The 22,329-nt window shown below is 37.8% G+C and overlaps 1 protein-coding gene across 2 annotated transcripts in view; it reads right to left on the reverse strand.

Annotated features, from left to right (window-relative positions):
- CDK13 (cyclin dependent kinase 13) overlaps positions 1–22,329 on the reverse strand; it is a 146,761-nt gene that overhangs the window by 39,687 nt on the left and 84,745 nt on the right. For both annotated transcript variants that reach the window (XM_031013001.3, XM_031012999.3), the window contains exons 6-7: positions 11,620–11,809; positions 9,774–9,830 (exon numbers count right to left, since the gene is read on the reverse strand). In XM_031013001.3, coding sequence (XP_030868861.1) covers positions 9,774–9,830; positions 11,620–11,809 — 247 coding nt within the window. The remainder of the gene's footprint in view (positions 1–9,773; positions 9,831–11,619; positions 11,810–22,329) is intronic.

Here is a 22,329-nt window from a genome sequence, read left to right on the forward strand (position 1 = left end):
CTTCTTTACTGTCTCAGCAAACAGCCTCACCATTCGTGGCAGATACTCATAGCTGCCCTCTAAAAATCTGTTATTCCTCCCTTCTATGGCAGCTGTCCAGCTCTGCTACATTTCCCATCCTCACTGCAGTTAGGTGTGGCCACATGACCAAGTGCTCTCCAGTGGAACATAAGCACGTGTGATAAGCGCCATTTCTAGGCCTGGCTCATTACTCTCCTCCCTCCTCTTTTCTCACCTCTGGCACCAACCTTGGAAGGCATGTGTAGAAGATGACAGATCTTCCAATCTTCTTCTCTGAATAGCTGTATTGAAGCAGTCACCATTTGACTTGGTGGTATGGTTAAATAATCTTAATTGTGCACAGGGGTAAGCAACAACTGCTCAAATTTTTTTTTTTTCTTTTGAGACAGTTTTGCTCTTGTCACCTAGGCTGGAGTGCAGTGGCGTGATCTTGGCTCACTGCAACCTCCACCTCCTGGGTTCAAGCGATTCTCCTGCCTCAGCCTCCCAAGTAGCTGGGAGTACAGGCGTCTGCCACCACACACAGCTAATTTTTGTAGTTTTAGTAGAGATGCGGTTTCACCATATTGGCCAGGCTGGTCTTGAACTCCTGACCTCAGGTGATCCATCTGCCTTGGCCTCCCAAAGTGCTGGGATTACAGGCGTGAGCCACCACGCCCAGCCACCACTCAAGATTATTAAGTGAGAAATACATATATAAACTTCTCATTCTTTAAGACACTAACTTTTGTGGTTCTCTTTGTTACAAAAGTTTAGACTATCCTAACCAACAAATCATTCATCCAGTTGCTTAAGCAGAAACCTTACAGTAGGGGGTGGAGGCAGGGATGTATCTCACAACACATTCAACCATCAAGTTCTAACAAGTCTACATCCTTATGATATAATTAATCTGTCTTTCCACTACCTGTGCCCATTCCTTGGCTCTAGCTATAATCATCCTATTTAGATTTACTGCAACAGCTTTCTTAAGTGATTGTTCTTGCTTCCAGACGTATAAGGCCAAACCACTTTCCAAAGTGCAGTCAAAGTGATAGCGTGAAATGAAACATGAATATGTTATGGCTATAGTACACATTGCTTCCATCTAGAGAATACCTACACAAGGCCTATAAAATCCATTATCATTTGGTTTTTGTTCCAATCACACTAAACCTTCAGTTCCCTGAGGCGGGTGAGCAAATGTTCATTTTCCAGAGAAAGGGGATAAAGCCAGGGAGAGAACAGAGCTGGCAAGAAAACTTTAAAGAAGTTAGTGGTACTTTAATTGTATTTTAAATATTTTTAATAAACTTTTTTAAAAAGCTTTTAAAAGGTAACAATGACAAAAGACAAATGAAAATGACCGTTACTAAGGACAAGGAAAAACACCTGATGATTTACTCAAAAATTTTGCATAATAGGTACCATGCCTCACTTTCTACCTCTCTAATGAAAAAGAAACAAATATTGAGAAAGTGTGCAGACAGAAGTATTTAATCATAAAAGCAAGTTCCAATGTAGGTGGAGTTAGAAGAGAATAAGGACAATTTCAGGTATCACCCAATTCAGTAATATAGTATACTATCAAACAAAAATCCATGTTATGATTAGGATGCTAATATTAAATCCCGTTAACCGTTTACAAATGTAAAGACAAAAGTAAAAGAGACTGAAACTATGTTTTGGCTCCAGGAAATTTAAAGCCCAGGAAAATTAAAGCACGTTGTAATACGAAAATACATTATCCAAAGACAGACAAATAAAAGAAAATCCATCCGGGCGTGGTGGCTCATGCCTGTAATCCCAACACTTAGAGAGGCAGAGGCCTACGGATTGCTTGAGCCCAGGAGTTCAGAACCAGCCTGGCCAACATGGTGAAACCCCACCTCTACTAAAAATACAAAACAAATTAGCCAGGTATCACGGTGCATGCCTGTAATCCCAGCTGCTGAGAAGGCTGAGGCATGAGAATTGCTTGAACCCAGGAGGCAGAGGTTGCAGTGAACCTAGATGACACCACTGCACCCCAGCCTGGTTGACAGAGCAAGAAAGACTCTGTCTCCAAAAAAAAAAAAAAAAAAATCCAGAATCCTCAAAAATGAATTTCAAACTTGCGCTATTAGATTTGGCTACCAACTGTCAACATCGTAGAGATGATCTTGTTTAGATCACACAAAGAAGAAGCAAACTGATGTGACACTACATATATGATGCTTTTTTCTTTCATGGATTAAAAAACAAATTACATTCTTGTGGTGTGTCTATACCCAGTATTTGCACAAAAAGCAAATTAACTCACAATGAAAAAGAAACAGGACTGAAAAACATATAGTCGAGTTCTTAGATGTTATCAAATAAATGTGTACACACAAAAAAGAAAAATCTAAAAATGAAATGAACCACTCCACTTTATTTACATAATTAGATCAACTCCAAGCAATAAACTCAATGACCCAGGAAAACACACACACACACACACACAGTCCTTCTGCCATTAAATTGGAAAACAAAATTTAGTAACTTCAGTAAGTTGTTATTGGATGGCAAGAAACTAAACTTTGTAAAGACCCAAAAATAATGGTCTCAACGTTAACTATTGTGCATTTCAATTTCTACTTTTTTTAAAATAGAGATCTCACTATGTTGCCCAGGCTGGACTCGAACTTCTGGGCTCAAGTAATCCTCACATCTTGGCCTTCCAAAGTGCTAGGATTACAGGCAAGAGCCACCAAGGCCAGTCCTTCTGCTAAATACTTTCATTTGTAAATCTCATTAATATTTTTGAAAAGAAGGCAGACACTATTTCTTTGTCTGCCAGGAAAGTAACACATTAGAAAACAAAATCAAACAATTCTTTTGTTTTTCCTTAAACCTTAAGTGATTAACCAAGTATTAAAATTTAAAGTCAGGCCAGGTGCCGTGGCTGACCCCTGTAATCCCAGCACCTTGGAAGGCCAAGGTGGGTGGATCACCTGAGGTCAGGAGTTCAAGACCAGCCTGGACAACACGGTGAAATCCCATCTCTACTAAAAATACAAAAATTCGCTGGGTGTGGTGGCAGGTGCCTGTAATCCCAGCTACTTGGGAGACTGAGGCAGGAGAATCGCTTGAACTCAGGAGACAGAGGTTGGGTTGAGCCAAGACTGCGCCATTGATTGCACTCCAGCCTGGGAGACAAGAGCGAAACTCCATCTCAAAAAAAAAAAAAAGTCATCAGATTTTAATATAACTTTCATGGGAAAAATTACAGGTAATTTTAAATATTTGTTGCTATCAAAATATTTTGTTTATAGATTTCTCATTAGATATTTCAAGAGCTTTCAAACTGCTTAAAATATAATTAAATCCAATATGACAAAGGGAGATTCAAAAGTAGAAATATCACATAACTTGCTAATCTGCTGGAAGATTAAACCTACAGCATAACTCATTTGTCAAAAATATATTTGGAGGATGCAAAGACAAAAAGCAAAATTCAGCAGACCCTTTACTACAAAAGAACTCTAAAAATTGCCATCAGCCTAATGGTACCTCTAAAGCAGACTTGAGAGGCCCCTAGAGTTCTCTACCTGGAAGATACTTCTAGGTAATCAAGGCTGAATTCAGAGTCTTACCAGAGAAGCACTCCCATATAATGAAAATAATCTTTCTGTCAAAAGATCCTGAGCTCTACTACTTATTGGTTGTGTGATCTTGCAAATGCACTTAAATTTTCTAAACTTCTGTAACTTTAAAATGTACATAAGAATGTTACCTACATCATCCATCTCAAACTACTTTCTTTTAAAATAATTCTTGTGAAAGGAAACTATGTATAATAAAGTGATGTACACAAACGTTAGTTAAGTTTGTTCTTTCCTTTTCCCTTCTTTTTCTTAAAAAAAAAAAGAAAAATGGTGGTAATATAAATTATAATCATGTACTATAAATAATACATAGAATGAATAATATACTCTAAACACATAAAAGAAGATGTGCCCAATGATGCCTGTGGGATTCAGGACAGATTTCAAAGGTGGTAGGGCCTGAATTGCACACTGAAAGAAAAAAAAAAAAATTTGTCAAACTCAGGTGGGAAGTATAATTACATACAAAAGAAACAGCTTATGTAGATTCACAAAGGCATTCAAGAGCACAGCAAGTTTAGGGAACTACAAATAGTTCAGCATTGCTATTATCAGGGGGGCTGGAATGGCAGAAGAGAAGACCATAAGGGAGAAAGACCAGAGGACAGAAAAACCAATACAATTCTATTTACAATGGCCTATATGAGAAGGTGACTGGAAACCTTTAACTAAAACAGGAAATAAAGGAAAAGGAGTAGACATTTTTCTGGGGAATGAAATAGATAGGTTTTGTAACAAGGTTTAATTTAGGGTACCCAAACCACCTGGGTAGAGATTTCCAATAAACAAAAGGCCTGGAGACCAGAAGAAAGATCAAGGATTGGAATTCAGTTTTGTAAGTATTCAGCAGTAATGTCTCGGATGATATACCCCCAACAGAAGGAGGGGGGAATTCTTTCCACTTTATAGGCTCAAAAATGAAGACTACTCCATTAGAGTTGAAGGGAGAACAATTTAATCTTGATCTTACAGTTAAAAGTCAATGATCTAAATGAGATCTCCTCTCCTGAAGCTTGTTTAATCATATTATTTATTGTCATTCATCTGTTATTAGTAATTTTTTTTATTACCATGGTTCCAATCTTGTCTAGTGATTCTCAGAAGATCCTTTTTATTACCTAGAATCCCCAAAGCTCCCTGCACTCATCTGCATCAGGAGGATCCTCCAGATGAAGATCACCTTCTCCCAGATCAGCATCAACCAAGCACTGATTTATCATGAATGCAGTCAATGTTTTAGGGAACATAAAACACAAAAGAATAAAATATGGTAATACTATCTTCCTCTCTCATTAATACCTTCAACTTTAGGAAAATTTAGTTTTGCTTTCAATAACAATGTTCTGAAAAGCCACTAGATGGCGATACTGCCTTCAAAAAGGTGTGTGTGTTTTGGGAGGGTGGTATTAGTGAGCTAATGCTCTAAGGCCCTTTTCATTTTTCCCTTCTCTCTCCTTACTGGATCATCATATGGAAATGTAGTACGCTTTCTGGTTATTGTTTAAAAAACTTTCATTTTGATCACAGTAATATTATTAAAGATACGTTTTTCAGGGCTGGGCACAGTGTCTCACACCTGTAATCCTAGCACTTTGGGAGGCAGAGGTGGGTAGATCACTTGAGGTCAGGAGTTCGAGGCCAGCCTGGCCAACATGGTGAAACCCCGTCTCTACTAAAAACACAAAAATTAGCTGGGCGTGGTGGCAGGTGCCTGTAATCCCATCTACTCAGGAGGCTGAGGCAGGAGAATCCCTTAAACCTGGGAGGCGGAGGTTGCAGTGAGCCGAGATCACACCACTGCACTGCAGCTTAAGTGACAGAGTGAGACTCCGTCTCATAAATATAAATAAACAAACAAATAAAGTGTCACATTATAGTTTCTTCTCTAGAAAATGAGGCTAGTTTCAATTAATATGGAAAACTTTTTTTCATACAGGACAGTCACATAAAGAGAGAAAGATACTCCATCCTTTTGAAAACCACTGGAGCAATGACTTGGTAAAATAAAAACTAAGAAGAGGGAAACATTGTAGCTGTCAGAAAAACTATACTTAAAAAACCATATACTAAAAGATGAACAGTTAATGAAGAAATGGGGCAAAAATCTCTATTCTCAAGTTTTAAAATTCCCAATGCAGAATGGGACAAAGTATAAATACCAATGTTCAAAATGAGAAAATGACTGAAATTTCAGAAATCATTTTCCCCTCTAATTTTAATCCAGTGGTTCTCTTTCTTTCTTCAATAGGCACATGAAGAGCAGATCCACATTGGTCACAGACCCCCAAGTACTAGCTGTTAACTCCACCCAGCTTTCCTCAAATTCAAAAAAGGAACATCCAAAATCTAATGAGAGCTGTGGTTGATGCTATTACAGTTGTAAGCTGAAATCTGCTCTATTTACAAACAAAAACCTTACACAAAATTCTTGAACACTTCAGTTATTCGATCTATATTAACTACTTAGAAAATAAAAACACTTCAAAGTGACTTTATATTTGCATGAGTATTACAGTAAGGCCCTACCTGGCTCTCTGTTTATAATGAAGCAGAAACATGAATGAAAAATCATTTGTTATATATTTATCTCAAAAAATATCTAGAAAATTTGAGACAATACACTAAATCTGTTAAAGGTAGATTTCTTTTAAAATCACAGTTATTAAGGTTCACTAGAGCAACATATGTATTTTAAAGGTATTCCATTATATTAATACTACTTCTCCAGGAGATTCTGAAGAAATCAGAATTATTCTCTTAAAAAAAAAAGAGAAGTTTTAAAGGAGTATATAAACCCCATAATGACAGGATATTTGCTCTTAAAACAAAATGACAGACTGAATTTTCCTCTTATACATTTAACTGAGCAGAAAAATTCAGTATACATTACCTGAAGATGCAAAGTTATGGGACTTTAAAACTCTGGTTCTCTAAACTCAAAATTTCTACATCAATCCAGCAGGGCAACAGGGACCATGGCCCAGTGAACACACCACACCCGGCACTCCAATGGAACCCAAATTATATTTTAAAATGAAAATCAATGGGAAAATTAAGCCTCATAATATAAAATTTGGCTTTATCATCAGCTTTTCTGAAACATATCTATTCCAAATGTGCACAAATATCTGCATAACAAGAATCTATTCGATTAAAATGGTAATTAGTTGTTTTCCATTCCATAGGAAAGGATTTACATAATTAACAACAGACACAAACTTATATTAAGCAAAATCTAACTACAGTGAAATCTCAACCAGCTTAGCAGATAGAATTCTTAATTAACCAGAACTTGCCCAAAATAATAGCCACATTAATTTAGTCATATATATGCTGCTCAGCTGGGCCTGGTGGCTCATGCCTATAATCCCAGCACTTTGGGAGGCCAAGGCAGGCAGATCACTTGTGGTCACGAGTTCGAGACCAGCCTGGCCAACATGGCGAAATCCTGTCTCTACTAAAAAATACAAAAATTAGCTGGGCGTGGTGGTGCGCATCTGTAGTCCCAGCTACTCAGAAGGCTGAAGCTGGAGAATCGCTAGAACCCGGGAGGCGGAGGTTGCAGTGAGCTGAGATCACGCCACTGCACTCCAGCCTAGGCGACAGAGTGAGACTGTCTCAAATAAAATAAAATACATATGCTTCTTAAACAGCAGAAGAAAAAAATACACTTCAAGTTAAGTTTTGGATTAAGTACACATTCAGACCAATTTTTCCTTTCAACTTCTACCAAGAGGCACTATTATATATGACAGAAAGAATAAAAAATTGGGAATTGAAAACTTAACTATACACCCTTGGCTCTGCCAACATTTTTTGATCTTTAAAGTCACTCAACCCTTCACAATAGCCAGGATAGGGAATCAACGTTAAGCGTCCACTAAGAGATGGACGGATAAAGAAAATGTGGCCTGTAATCCCAGCTATCGGTAGGCTGAGGCAGGAGAATCACTTGGACCCCGGAGGTGGAGGTTGTAGTGAGCTGAGATTGCACCACTGCACTCCAGCCTGGGCAACAGAGTGAGACTCTGTCTCAAAAAAAAACAAAACAAAACAAAAAAAGGAAAATGCGGCATATACGCACAATGAAATACTATTCAAGTCTTTAAAAAAACAAGGAAATCCTGTCATTTATGACAACATGGATGAACGTGAAGCGCATTGTGTTAAGTGGAATAAGGCAGGCACATAAAGACAAATAACTCATCATTTCACTTATACGTGAAATCTAAAAAACCTCAACTCATAGAGGTAGAGAGTAGAGCTAGTAGTTACCAGATACTGGGCATAGGCAGTATGGGGGGAAGATGCTGGCCTAAGGATATAAAAGTTCAGTTAGACAAAAGTAAATTCAAGAGATTTATTGTACAACTTGGCAGCTACACTTAATAACAATGTATTCTTGAAAATTGTTGAGAGTCGATTTTTAAGTGTTGGCACACACAAAAAAAATGTGGGGTAATGCATAGTAATTAGCTGAATGTAGCCATTTCACAATGTATACATATTTCAAAATTAAAAAAGGAAAGTAACTCAGCCCTTTCTGGGTCTCAATTCGCTCAAATGCAAAATGAGGGATATAGCTTTTGAGCTTTAAAACAGTTTTAAACTTCAAAAAAAAAAAAAAACATACAACCCTTTCCTAAAATAAAATGTTAATTTTAAGTGTAGTAGTTAAAACAAATAAAAACCAAGTAACTGGTGAAAGTTGGTACAGAGGACTGGAGGTCCAATCACAAAACCCCATCCACAGAACACTTTCTTTCCTTTCTCTCTCTCTGTCTCTCTTTCCTTCCTTCCTCCTTCCCTCCCTCCTCCCTTCCTTTTTTTTTTTTTTTTTTGGAGACAGTCTTGCTGGAGTACAGTGGTGTGATCTCGGCTCACTGCAACCTCCGCCTCCCAGGTTTAAGTGATTCTTGTGCCTCGGCCTCCCAAGTAGCTGGGATTATAGGCGTGCACCACCAAGCCCAGCTATTTTTAGTAGAGATGGGGTTTCACCATGTTGGCCAGGCTGGTCTCCAAGTGCTGACCCTCAAGTGATCCGCCTGCCTCTGCCTCCCAAAGTGCTGGGATTTGTACAAGCATGAGCCACTGCGCCTGGCCCACTGCACACTTTCTGAGGGGTTTCACGGAACTTGAATAGATCCAAAACATATCACTTACAAATCTCTACTGTAGAACACTATATAAGGAAAATACTTTCCAGAATTATGTCACAGGCGCTGCAAGATTTAACAAAATAGACTTTTTACTCTGAAAAATTCAAACGAGAGTTTTTGTTTATTGCTTTAACCAGAAAAAAGCAAAGATTAAATGAAAGTAAACATCTATTCCTAAGACTGCAATCAACTGATGTTTCATTATATTAAATTATGGTGATATTAAAGAAATGACAAAATTGTCATAAAAGAATTTAAAAATTCTTTAACTATATTATTTTAGATATATATATACATATATGAAAATAAAGACAAGAAAGGAATGGGGTAAATGGACTAAAGATTTATTAAGCCAAATTAATTCCGTATTTTATTTACATAAAACCTACTATTGCACAAAAATATTTTATTTTGAAATCCCATATTAGTTTTAATAAGACAAATCATATTTCACTACCACCAGGCACAAAGAAAGCCAAGTTGGGTATATAATCCAACTTTAGCCAGAAAAGTTCTACATTTTTATGTCTTATAGAGTGAACATCCTCCCAACAGCTGGTTTAAATAAAGGGTTCTAGGGAGTTAAAAAAACAAAGAACTGTAGATATAACAATAAAACCTGTCTAAAATAACAATGAAACCAAAGTTTATAAGTTTAAAAATGCAATTTAAAAGGTTTTCATTAAGAATATTTAATATCTGAATATGCATTAGAAATTTAAGTTCACTTCAGTTACACTTAAAGATGTTCATTTAAAAAAAATCATTTTTACCTGTTAAAGATCAATTTTTAAATTGAGATAATGTATAAAATATTGTAATTACAATAATCCACCCAATATGGTATAAAATTTCAATGTTTTATGTACTAACCATGAAAAGTAAACTTCTCTTTTAAAAAATAAAACTATCAATAAGGTATTCTTAGTGTAGCTTCCAATACTAAACTCTAGTATCTACAATATTCATTTGAAGGTATGCTTACCTTTCTTCTGAGCTATACAATCGAGCAAGTCCAAAGTCTGCAAGTTTTATCTGCCCTCTGGTGGAAATAAGACAAAATGAACAAAAGGTATTAATTTACTCTAAATTGACAATACACATTTATATTCTATGCCTAGAACTGATTAAAAAAAAAAAACCTATGTAAACTTTAACTCTGCTCACACTGCAGTATCATCAAGGTAATACAGGGAAAGGCAAGTAGTGGATAAATTCACAAAACAAGAAAGTAAACTATCCTTGGATAGTCTTAAAATTATTATAGTAATATGATTATTATAATTACTGTATTATAATATTAGAATAGTATTTTATTACTATTCAGTTCCTATTTAGAAAAGCATACTTCAATGAAAATAAAATGAGATCATTTTTATTACTTAGCAGTAAGACAAATTTCTTGTTCAAGGTAACAGTGCTCAAGAATGAAGTGACATCACTTTTAATTTGTTTAATTCTCCAGTTTTAGAGGGGCTAGGTGCATAGAACACTGTCTATTAATTAAAATGAGAACCAGCCATGCCTTATTTAAATTAACAAACAGTACCAATTACAAGAGAATTACCAGGGTTCAAATATAAGATGTTACAAATCTAAGCTTATTTACGTAAGTTTTAAATATGTGAATGTGTATGTGTGTGTACACACTTCCAAGAAGTTCACTTTACAACTGTGACTGCTTTTTTAAAATTTTCTAAAATCTATTCTTAACCTAAAGCTGAAGTTACATTGCGTATTAGATGATCCATTCACATTACTTGGAATAACAGCAAACAGAAAAGTCAACTAAGTATTATTTTATATGCATTACAGACTATTATTAGATTTTTTTTTTTTTTTTGAGACTGAGTCTTGCTTGCTTTGTCACCCAGGCTGGAGTGCAGTGACACTATCTCAGCTCACTGACTCCACTCAACTCCACTTCTGGGATTCAAGCGATTCTCGTTCCTCAGGCTTTCTAGCAGCTGGGATTACAGGCGTGTGCCACCACACCGGGTTTATTTTTGTATTTTTAGTAGAGACAGGGTTTCACCATGTTGGCCAGGCTGGTCTTGAACTCCTGGCATCAAGTGATCCGTCTGCCTCATCCTCCCAAAGGGTTGGGATTACAGGCTGAGCTGCCCCACCCGGCCACTAACAGCTATGTAACACAACTTTTGAGGTATCCCAAGTTATAATATTGTTGATTATTTTTATTTTTATTTTTGAGCCAGAGTCTCGCTGTGTCACCTAGGCTGGAGTACAGTGGCATGATCTCAGCTCACTATAACCTCCATCTCCTGGATTCAAGCAATTCTCATGCCTCAGCCTCCTGTGTAGCTGGCATCACAGGCATGCTCTACCACTCTAGGCTAACTTTTGTATTTTTTTGGTAGAGACAGGGTTTCATCAACGTTGGCCAGGCTGGTCATGAACTCCTGGTCTCAAGTGATCCGCCCGTCTCTACTTCTCAAGGTGCTGGGATTACAGGCGTGAGCCACTGTGGCTGGCCTGATTATTTTTACATAGTTTGTATAAAGTAAACTAAATTTTAAATCTTTTTTAACATAATCAAGGTGCAACATCATGTAACACCGTATCTTTTATTTTAAAAATTTTAGATTCGGGGGTACATGTGTTTGTTGGTGACATGGGTATTACAAGTGTAATAGTAGGGGTTAGGCTTCTGGGGTACCCATCACCCAAATGTTGGACACTGTACCTAATAGGTAACTTTCAACGCTCACCACCCCCGACATTCCCCGCCACTACGGTTTCCAGTCTATTCTCTCCATGTACATGTCCACTGTAAAACTCATTTTAAATATATATAAAGTTCATACCCATACCTATTATTTAGAAGGATATTGGAACATTTAATATCTCTATGCAAAAAGTTCTTCTTATGACAATAATCCAGACCCTCCATGAGCTGTCTCATAAATGACTTTATGTGATTTTCATTAAAATGAACCAAGCCTGATTCCAGTAGTCCCATCAGATCATGGTCCATATATTCAAACACCAGATAAAATGCACCTAAGAATGAGAATAATTAATACATTAGAAACTTATTCCTACAACCTTTCCATAAATTCATAATTTTTAACAATAAAAGGCTGGTAGAGGAAGAATTAATCCTTGAAAAGAAGTGTTACTTTGTTACTTTAATAACATTCATCTTTCTCTCTGGACTTAATAATATTAATAAATAAATCCCAAGGAAAACATCTATCTATTTTCTTCTCCCCTCAAAAACAGTTATGATTTAAAAAAAAAAAAATCACCCTGCTGTTCTCCATATTGTATAGTTTCTAGGTGTGATTAATGTTTTAGACATCAAATTGTCTCTTAGAAGCTGAACAAAATCAATATAGTTTATCAAAAAATTAAAAGTTGGTAAAAGAACTGCTTTTAATTAAAAAAAAAAAAAAAAAAGAGTACAGGCCAAGAAAGATGTTAGGCGACTTCTAAATGCCTCAATAAACATGTAATTTAATTCTGTTTATACAGCTCCAGAGTACCTAAAAGCAAGAATTTGAGGAAAAACAATATAATTTGAAATTACAACTTTATTTTATAAAAAACAGCTTAGTCCTGCTACCAAAACCTAAAATAGCACATAGCACACACACACAAACTATACAAACGTACTTATGAGAGATTTAGAAATCCTAAAGGAAACTTACACACAAACTGAATGAGAAATATAATTCATTACATTTGTGAAAAGCAGAAAAACTAACACGAAGACAAAAAAGGCATCTGAACTTGGTTCAGATAACTTCCTAATTTTTAAAACAGAGCAAAGAACTCTTGGTAAACTTGCAACAGAAGGAGTCTTTCTTAAAAGTTTATTATGGTACCTCCCTGAAACCAACAACCAATGTCATATTTAATAGGAAAGGCTAGATATTATGTATGAGATTAAAAACAAAAATTGCCAGTGGCTCATGCCTGTAATCCCAGGGCTTTGGGAGGCCAAGGTGGGCGGATCATGAGGTCAGGAGATCAAGACCATCCTGGCTGACACAGTGAAACCCCGTCTCTACTAAATATACAAAAAATTAGCCGGGCATGGTGGTGGATGCCTGTAGTTCCAGCTACTCGGGAGGCTGAGGCAGGAGAATGGCGTGAACCCGGGAGGCAGAGCTTGCAGTGAGCCGAGATCACGCTACTGCACTCTAGCCTGGGTGACAGAGTGAGACTCCGTCTCAAAAAAAGAAAAATCAATATTCAAAAAGCAAAAGACAGCCGGGCGCTGTGGCTCATGCCTATAATCCCAGCACTTTGGGAGGCTGAGGCAGGTGAATCATCTGAGGTCAGGAACATGAAACCAGCCTGGGCAACATGTCGAAACCCTGTCTCTACAAAAACTACAAAAATTAGCCTGGCATAGTGGTGTGTTATCTTAGTCCCAGCTACTCGGGGGACTGAAGTAGGAGGATGGCTTGAGCCCAGGAGGCAGAGGTTGCAGTAAGCTGAGATTGAGCCACTGTACTCCAGCCTGGGCAACAGAGCCAGACTTTGTCTCAAAGAAGAAAAAAAAAAAAAAGCAAAAGACTTCATATATGAAGCAACAATTCACTAGAAAATAAAATTTAAATGACTTCACAATAGAAAAAAATTACTACTAATGACCAGGACTAAACTTTAACAAGAATTATACAAAACTGAGCCAGGCGTGGTGGCTCACACCTATAATCCCAGCACTTTGAGAGGCCAAAGTGGGCGGATCACCTGAGGTCAGGAGTTAGAGACCAGCCTGGCCAACATAGTGAAACCCCATCTCTACTAAAAATACAAAAATTAGCCAGGCATGGTGGCATGCACCTGTAATCCCAGCTGCTCCAGAGGCTGAGGCAGAAGAATCACTTGAACCAGGGAGGTGGAGGTTGCAGTGAGCCGAGGTGGTGCCACTGCACTCCAGCCTGTGCAACAGAGCAAGATTCCATCTCAAAAAAAAAGAAAAAAAAATTATACAAAATTCATTAATAAACACCAAATTGTAAAACTCTGTATTTTTTTTTTTTTGAGACAGGGTCTCACTCACTCTGTCACCCAGACTGGAGTACAGTGGCACCATCACAACTCACTATATCCCTGACCTCCTAGCTCAAGTGATCTTCCTACCTCAGCCTTCCAAGTATAGTTGGGGTCATGGGCTCTCACCACCACATCTGGCTAATTTTTCTGTTTGTTTTATTTCTGGCAGAGATGGAGTCTCTCTATGTTACCCAGGTTAGTCTTGAATTCCCCGACTCAAGAGATCCTCCCACCTTGGCTCCCAAAGTGGCAGATTACAGGTTTGAGGTACCGCGCACATATAAAACTCTGTATTTTAAAGCAATTTCAATAAAAGGACCAATGGTTTTTCTCTTTTGTCACCAGGAGTGAGGAGACTTAACTTGACAAAATAATTCTAAAATTATCCTTGAAGAAAACAAACCAGAGTACTAGCCAAAACATTTCTGAAAATAAACACTTGCCCTACTAGAAATTAATCTGACCTGTGTCATACCATAGGGACTGACAGAACAGTGGAAATAATACACACCAGAAAACAAATCCCAGTTATATATCTAATAATTATAAAAATAGCTAATTTAAGTCAGTGAAGAAAGAATAGATAAAATAGTGTCTTGACAAATGTATAATCCCACAAGGAGGTGGACAGTTATATCAAAGAAAAATGCAATAAAAAGCCAACAGATTTCAATTCATTAAATGAAAATGTAGAAGTACTGCCTAAGGAAACAATATGGAAGACAGATAAAAGGCAAATGATGGCTGCGCATGGTAGCTCACGCCAGTAATCCCAGCACTTTGGGAGATCGGGGTGAAAGGACTGCTTGAGGCCAGGGGTTTGAGACTAGCCTGGGGCGACATGGAGAGATCCTGTCTCTACAGAAATTTAAAAATTAGCCAGGTGTGGTAGTGCACACCTGTAATTCTAGCTACTTGGGGGGCTGAGGCAGGAGGACTACTTGAGCCCCAGAGTTTGGAGTCTGTGGCTGCAGGGCCACTGCATTCCAGCCTGGGTGACAGAAGGAGACAGACCCAGTCTCAAAAAAAAAAAAAAAAAAAAAAAAAAGGAGGGCTGGAGGCTGGAGCACGGTGGCTCACACCTGTAATCCCAACACTTTCGGAGGCCGAGGTGGGTGGATCGCTTGAGGCCAGAAGTTTTGAGACTAGCCTGGACAACATGGTAAAACCCCATCTCTGCTAAAATACAAAAAAAACAGCTGGATGTGGGACACATGCCTGTAATCCCAGCTACTCGGGAGGCTGAGGTGGGAGGATCACCTAAGCCTGGGAGGTCAAGGTTGCAGTTAGCTGTGATTGTGACTGCGCCACTGCATTCCAGCCCAGGTGATAGAGTGAACCCTGTCAAAAAAAAAAAAAAAAAAAAGAAAAGGACAAACTGGAGAAGTATCTATAACATATACTAGATTAATATCCTTAATATAAAATGAGATCTTACAAATCAATACAAAAACGGCTGGGTGTGGTGGCTCACGCCTGTTATCCCAGCACTTTGGGAGGCCAAGGTGGGCAGATCACTTCAGCTCAGGAGTTCGAGACCAGCCTGGCCAACATGGTGAAACCCCATCTCTACTAAAAATACAAAAAAATTAGCTGGGCTTGGTGGTACAAGCCTGTAATCTCAGCTACTCGGGAGGCTGACGCAGGAGAATCACTTGAACCCGAGAGGCGGAGGTTGCAGTGAGCTGAGATCGCGCCAGCCTGGGAGACAGACCGAGATCTCAAACAACTACAACAACAAAAAAAGAATCAATACAAAAAAATACCAATCCCACAACAGAAAATAAGAAATCAAATGAACTGTCAATATGCAAAAGAATGCCTATGTCCAAAAAACACACGAAAAATATTTAATCTCATTACTAAACAAAATATACAAACCAAAGCAACTGTATACCACTTTTAAATTTCATACTCTTTCACGTGGCAAGACTGCAAAGATTTAGCTGTAAGCATGATCACTAAAGCAATGTAATAATAAAACACTTAAAAACAAAACAATATGTCAAAAAAGTTCTTCTGGTATATCTTATGCCACTCCATGTAACTTTGAAAAATGTTGTAGAGATGTAATTATTGATGTGGAAATGTACTGAGCATGCTGAGTAAAAGTAAGTCAATTATCAAATATACACATACCGCTATCTCTGCTGTTATTTAACATTATATTGGTGGCATTATGTAACACAGAAAGATAAAAGACAGCATTAAGAGTTGCATGGTCCAATACAGTAGCTACTAGCCACTAGCCACATGTGGCTAATGAGCTCTTGAAATGTGGCTAGTTAAAAAATGCTACGAGTTCTGGTATGACTTTGAGAATTATTAAAAGTATATAGAAAAAAATTAAAAATAAAAATGCTATGAGTGCAAAACACACACTGAATTCTGAAGACAGTACAAAATAAAAGAATATAAAATATCTCAATAATTTGTGGTCTTGATTACATACTGAAATAATCTATTAGATACATTGGGTTAAATGTATTATTTGTTTAGTTGGTTTTTTTGAGACAGAGTCTCACTCTGTTGCCCAGGCTGGAGTGCAGTGGCACGATCTTGGCTCACTGCAACCTCCGCCTCCTGGGTTCAAGTGATTCTCATGCCTCAGCCTCCCAAGCAGCTGGGATTACTGGTGTGCACCACCACTCTTGGCTAATTTTTGTATTTTTAGTAGAGATGGGGTTTCACAATGTTGGCCAGGCTGGTCTCGAACTCCTAACCTCAGGTGATCCACCCACCTCGGCCTCCCAAAGAGCTGGGATTACAGGCATGAGCCACCGCGCCTGGGTTAAATACGTTATTAATTTCAACCTTTCTTTTTTTTAAAATGAAGTTACCAGATGATTTTAAAATAAAATACAATGGCTCACATTCTATTTCCATTAAACAGCACTGAATTCGAGATTTAAGAATTGACATAGGAAAGCTAAAACTATCTTTAAATGCAGATAACAAGTTTTTGGCCTCCGGAGAGCCATAAACACTCAATGACAACAAAAAAATTATTACACACAGTTGAACAGGTTAAAAAAGTAGAATATTACATATAGTAGTCACTAACATCAACCACCAGTTAAAATATAAAATGGAAGACCCCATTAGTAATAGCTAATCAATTAATTAAATTTAAAAAGCTCACATAAGAAATGTGAGAAATCCTTTAAACTATAAACTCTCTTACAAGACAGAAAAGTACACATGAGCAAATGGATAGCAGGGCTAAACATGATAAAGATGTTAATTATCCCTATGTTAGTTTATAAATTAGACACAGCCCAATTTTTCACAATACTTATTGGTTGTTTTTCTGTAATGTATATCCACATAGAAAAATAATTAAGAATAGCAAAGTAACACCTGAAAGAGAAAGGGGGTATGTGTACACACTACCAGATATTAAACCAGTATACATTTCCATCATTAAAAAGTGTGATACTGGTAAATAAACATGAAATAAAACAGAAAATTCAGAAATATATCCACATACATATGGACCTTTACTATATGATAAAGATGGCATACCAATTCAGTGTGGAAAAGATGGACTTTTTAATTGGTGGTATTGGGATAACTGAATAGCCAGAAAAAGATAAAACTTGCCTGTCTCTCACACTATACACCAGCATAAAAAGCAAATGAATCTACAAAATTACAAAAAATTAGCCAGGTGTGGTAGTGGGTGCCTGTAATCCCAGCTACTGGGGAGGCAGAGGCAGGAGAATCGCTTGAATCTGGGAGACAGAGGTTGCAGTGAGCTGAGATTGTGCCATTGCAATCCAGCCTGGATGGACAACATGAGCAAAACTCAATCTCAAAAAAAAAAAAAAAAAAAAGCAAATGAATCAGTTATCTAAATTTTTTTAAAGAACTATAAAAGTACTTTGAAAAAAACACAGAATTCCTTAATAACCTAAGAGTAGAAAAAAAGTTCCAACTAGGAATCAAGAAATAATTTATACCAAGAAATAATAAATATGACAAATATGACTATGTAAAAATAAAAATCCTCTGCATGGCTAAAAATACCACAAGCAAAATTAAAAGAATATAGCAACCTGGAAAAAAATTAGCTGCAACTTATACTGCAGAGTGATTATTAGTATCAACTACAGTCCAGGCACGGTGGCTCACGCCTGTAATCCCAGTACTTTGGGAGGCTGAGGCAGGTGGATCACTTGAGGTCAGGAGTTCGAGACCAGCCTGGCCAACATGGTGAAACTCTCTCTCTACTAAAAATACAAAAATTAGCTGGGCATGGTGGTTCATGCCTATAATCCCAGCTATTCAGGAGGCTGAGGCATGAGAATCACTTGAATGCAGGAAGTGGAGGTTGCAGTGAGCTAAGATCCTGCCACTGCACTCCCGCGTGGGCGACAGAGACTCTGTCGCAAAAAAAAAAAAAAAAAAAAAAAAATTAGCTGGGCATGGTGGTGGGCACCCCTGTAATCCTGGCTGCTTGGGAGGCTGAGGCAGGAGAATCACTTAAGCCGGGAGGCAGAGGTTGCAGTGAGTCACAATCGTGCCACTGCACTCCTGCACTCCAGCCTGGGCAACAAAGCAAGACACTCTCTCTCTCTATCTGTATATATAAATAAAATAAAAACTCTCTAAATTAGGGGGGAAAAAGATCAACGACCTTACAGAAAGTGAGAAAAAGAGACAATTAGCTCATCCGAAAAAAGAGCAAAGTGCCCCTAAGTGAATGCAAAGTTAAAAACTCTAAATTAGGGGGAAAAAAGATCAACGACCTTACAAAAAAGTGAGAGAGAGAGACAATTAGCTCATCCGAAAAAAGAGCGAAGCACCCCTAAGTGAATGCAAAGTACCTTAATCTTGCTCACAATAAAAATTTGTGGCCAGCCACAGTGGCTCATGCCTATAATCCCAGCACTTTGGGACGCTGAGGTGGGCGGATCACCTGAGGTCGGGCGATCGACACCAGACTAACACGAAGAAACCCCGTTTCTGCTAAAAATACAAAATTAGGCAGGCATGGTGGTGCATGACTGTAATCCCAACTACTTGGGAGGCTGAGACAAGAGAATCGCTTGAACCCAGGAGGCAGAGGCTGCGGTAAGCCAAGATCATGCCATTGCACTCCAGCCTGGGCAACAAGAGCGAAACTCCGTCTCAAAATAAATATAAATTAATTAATTTCCCAAACTAAAACTTGACCAAGATACTAAATTGACAAAAATCTAAAAGTAGAACTCCAGAGTCTACTGACAAAGCTGTAAGAAACACTTTCATACATTGGCAGTAGAAATACACAAAAAAAAGCCCTCTGAAGAGAAACTGGGCAATATCTAGCTAAATCACATTCAGTATTTCCCTTTGACTTAACAATCCCAATTCTAGGAACTTGTACCAAAAATTCACTGGCCAAAATACAAAATGATGTATGCATAGGGCTATTCAATGCAGCATTATTTACACAATGAAAATATCTATCGTTAGGAAACCAGCTGAATAAACTATAGTATACCCACACAGTGCAGTGCCTCTAAGCAATGCGTGATTTTTGTCTACTAACAAAATGATTTTTGTCTACTAACATGGAGTAAACTTCAGCATATATGGTTAAATGAAAAGAAAAAGGTACAGCAGAGCACTTACAACATTGCTACCTTTTTTTTATATATAAAAAAAGGGAATGTGAATATGTACAAAAGAAACATTGGAGGATGAAACAAACATTTAAAATAGTTACCCATGGGTAAGGGAGAGAACAAGAAAAAGAAGAATGGAAGTGACACTATTCTGAATGTACCTGTTTTATAGTTTAGAGTTTGAAACCAAGTAAATGTTTTATATAATTAAAATACATCATTAAATCAAAAAGGGAAAAAAAGCAATCCCTAAAAAACTGGAAACATATCCACATTTAGGTGGATTTATGTTTATCAAATTGGTTGCATAAACTGTCTACAATAGAGTATACTGACTATATACAGCTGGGGGGTATATTTTAAGGACAAAAAGAATCACTAAGAAATCTTAAACTGCATTCAGTAGTCTTTTTGGTAATTAATATCAGCATTGTTACTTTGAAATTATTACATGTATATGGTAGAACAAAGCAAGCTATGTTAATATTTTAGGAACCAGGGCTTTTAGTTTACAAGAAAGATAAGGTCAAAGATGTATAAATCCTGTACTCTGAAATTGAAACTGAAATCATCTACAGTAGCAAGCCTCCAAAATGGTCCTAAATGATCCTCACTATCTGGCATCCATGCCACGCCACAGTGACTCAAGGATGGTCTGTGTGACCAACAGAATATTGGAGAGTGAATGATGTGACTTCCAAGTCTAGGTCATAAAGACAATGCAGCATCTACCTTACTTTTTTAGATCATTCAACCTGGGAGAAGCCAGCCACCAAGGCTGTCAGGATATTTAAGCAACTTTGTGGAAGGCCCATGTAAAGAATAAAGAGAACAACTTGCTAGCCATGTGAGGGGAGCCATCTTTGAAGTGGATTCTCCAACCCCAGTCAAGCCTTCTAATGACAACCCTAGCTAACATCTCACTGCAATCTTATGAGAGACCCCAAACCAAAACTGCCAAGCCAAGATGCTCCCAAATTCCTGCCCACAGAAACTTCAAGATATAGTAGCTTCTACCATAATCTTTTAAGTACAACTGCCAAAGAATTGAATTTGTATCTAAATAAACTTCTGGATTTAATTACTATTTAGAGGAAAAAAGAGGGATAGAAGAACAAGCTAACTAACACCCAAAGGAAGCATTTGGCCAAACTGAAAATGCAGTCTACTCTCCAATAAATAAATGGAATAAAATGTTTAAAAGGCAAGAAGAGCTACTATAAATTATGAGACTTAAAATATTACTTAATATGAATAACATGCCATCTTGTTTGCATCCAGGTTCAAACAAAGCAGCTATAAAAAACATTTTTGAGACAACTGGGTAAACGTGAATGTAGATCATTAGATGACATAAAATTATGGCTGATTTTGTTAACTATAAGGTCTCTTTTCTTTTTAAATGTAACTACAATTTCATTATCTATTGTCTCTCCATAATCAAAGACTAACTTTTATAATACAATGAGCCTGAGATTCACTTAAAAATAATCCAGGAGGTTTTTTTTTTTTTTTTTTAAGTAGACAGATAAATAAATTTAGCAAAATGTGTTAACTATAAAAGTGAAGGATGGGGACACTGGGGTTCATTATACTATTTCCTCTACTTTTATTTTTATATTTTATTTTAATTTAATTTTTTTTTGAGACGGAGTCTCGCGCTGTCACCCAGACTGGAGTACGGTGCGCGATCTCAACTCACTGCAGCCTCCGCCTCCCAGGTTCAGGCAATTCTCCTGCCTCAGCCTCCAGAGTAGCTGGGATTACAGGTACCTGCCACCACACCTGGCTAATTGTTGTACTTTTGGTAGAGACAGGGTTTTGCCATGTTGGCCAGGCTGGTCTCAAACTCCTGACCTCATCTACTTTTAGATGTTTGAATATTTTAGTAATAATGAGTCTCTTAAAAATGTAAATAAAATTTTAGAAGGCTTTGAAATTATTAAATTGAATTAAGAGATAAATTTCATGTTCCTATACTTTAAAACTGGTTTTTAGTTTTTATCAAGGTTTTATATCTGTGTGTGTGTGTGTGTGTGTGTGTGTGTGTGTGTGTGTGTGTGTGTGTGTGTAATTTATTTATTTATTTTGAGACAGGGTCTCACTCTGTTGCCCAGGCTGGAGTGCAGTGGTACAATCTTGCCACCACTTCCTAGGCTCAAGTGCTCCTCCTCGTGCCTCAGCCACCCCAGTAGCTGGGACTAAAGGTGTGTGCCACCACACTTTGCTAATTTCTGTAATTTTTTATAGAGACGAGGTCTTACTATATCACCCAGGCTGGTCTCAAACTCCTGGGCTCAAGCTATCCTCCTGCCTTAGCCTCCCAAAGTGCTGGATTACGGGTGGAAGCCAAGGTTATATATTTATGTAGTTTAAAGCAGTGATTCCCAACCTTTTTGGCGCCAGGGACCAGTTTCATGGAAGACAATTTTTCCATGGACTGGGGATGGGGGGACGGGTGGGTGGAGGGATGGTTTTGGGATGATTCAAGTACATTACATTTCTTGTACACTTTATTTCTATTGTTATTACACTGTAACATATAATGAAATAGTTATACAACTCACCATGATGTACAATCAGTGGGGGCCCTGAGCTGGTTTTCCTGCAACTAGATGGTCCCATCTGGGGGTGATGGGAGACAGTGACAGATCATCAGACATTAGATTCTCATAAGGCGTGCACAACCTAGATCCCTTGCATGTGCAGTTCACAATAGGGTTTGTGCTCCTATGAGAATCTAATGCTGTCACTGATCTGACAGCAGGAAGAGCTCAGGCAGTTATAGGAGCTATGGGGAGCCACTGCAAATACAGATGAAGCTTCACTCGCTCACCTTCCACTCACCTCCTGCTGTGCAGCCCAGTTCCCAACCAGCCACAGACCAGTACCTGTCCATGG

This window comes from Gorilla gorilla, chromosome 6 (genome assembly GCF_029281585.2).
Source record: "Gorilla gorilla gorilla isolate KB3781 chromosome 6, NHGRI_mGorGor1-v2.1_pri, whole genome shotgun sequence".
Taxonomy (NCBI): Eukaryota; Metazoa; Chordata; class Mammalia; order Primates; family Hominidae; genus Gorilla; species Gorilla gorilla.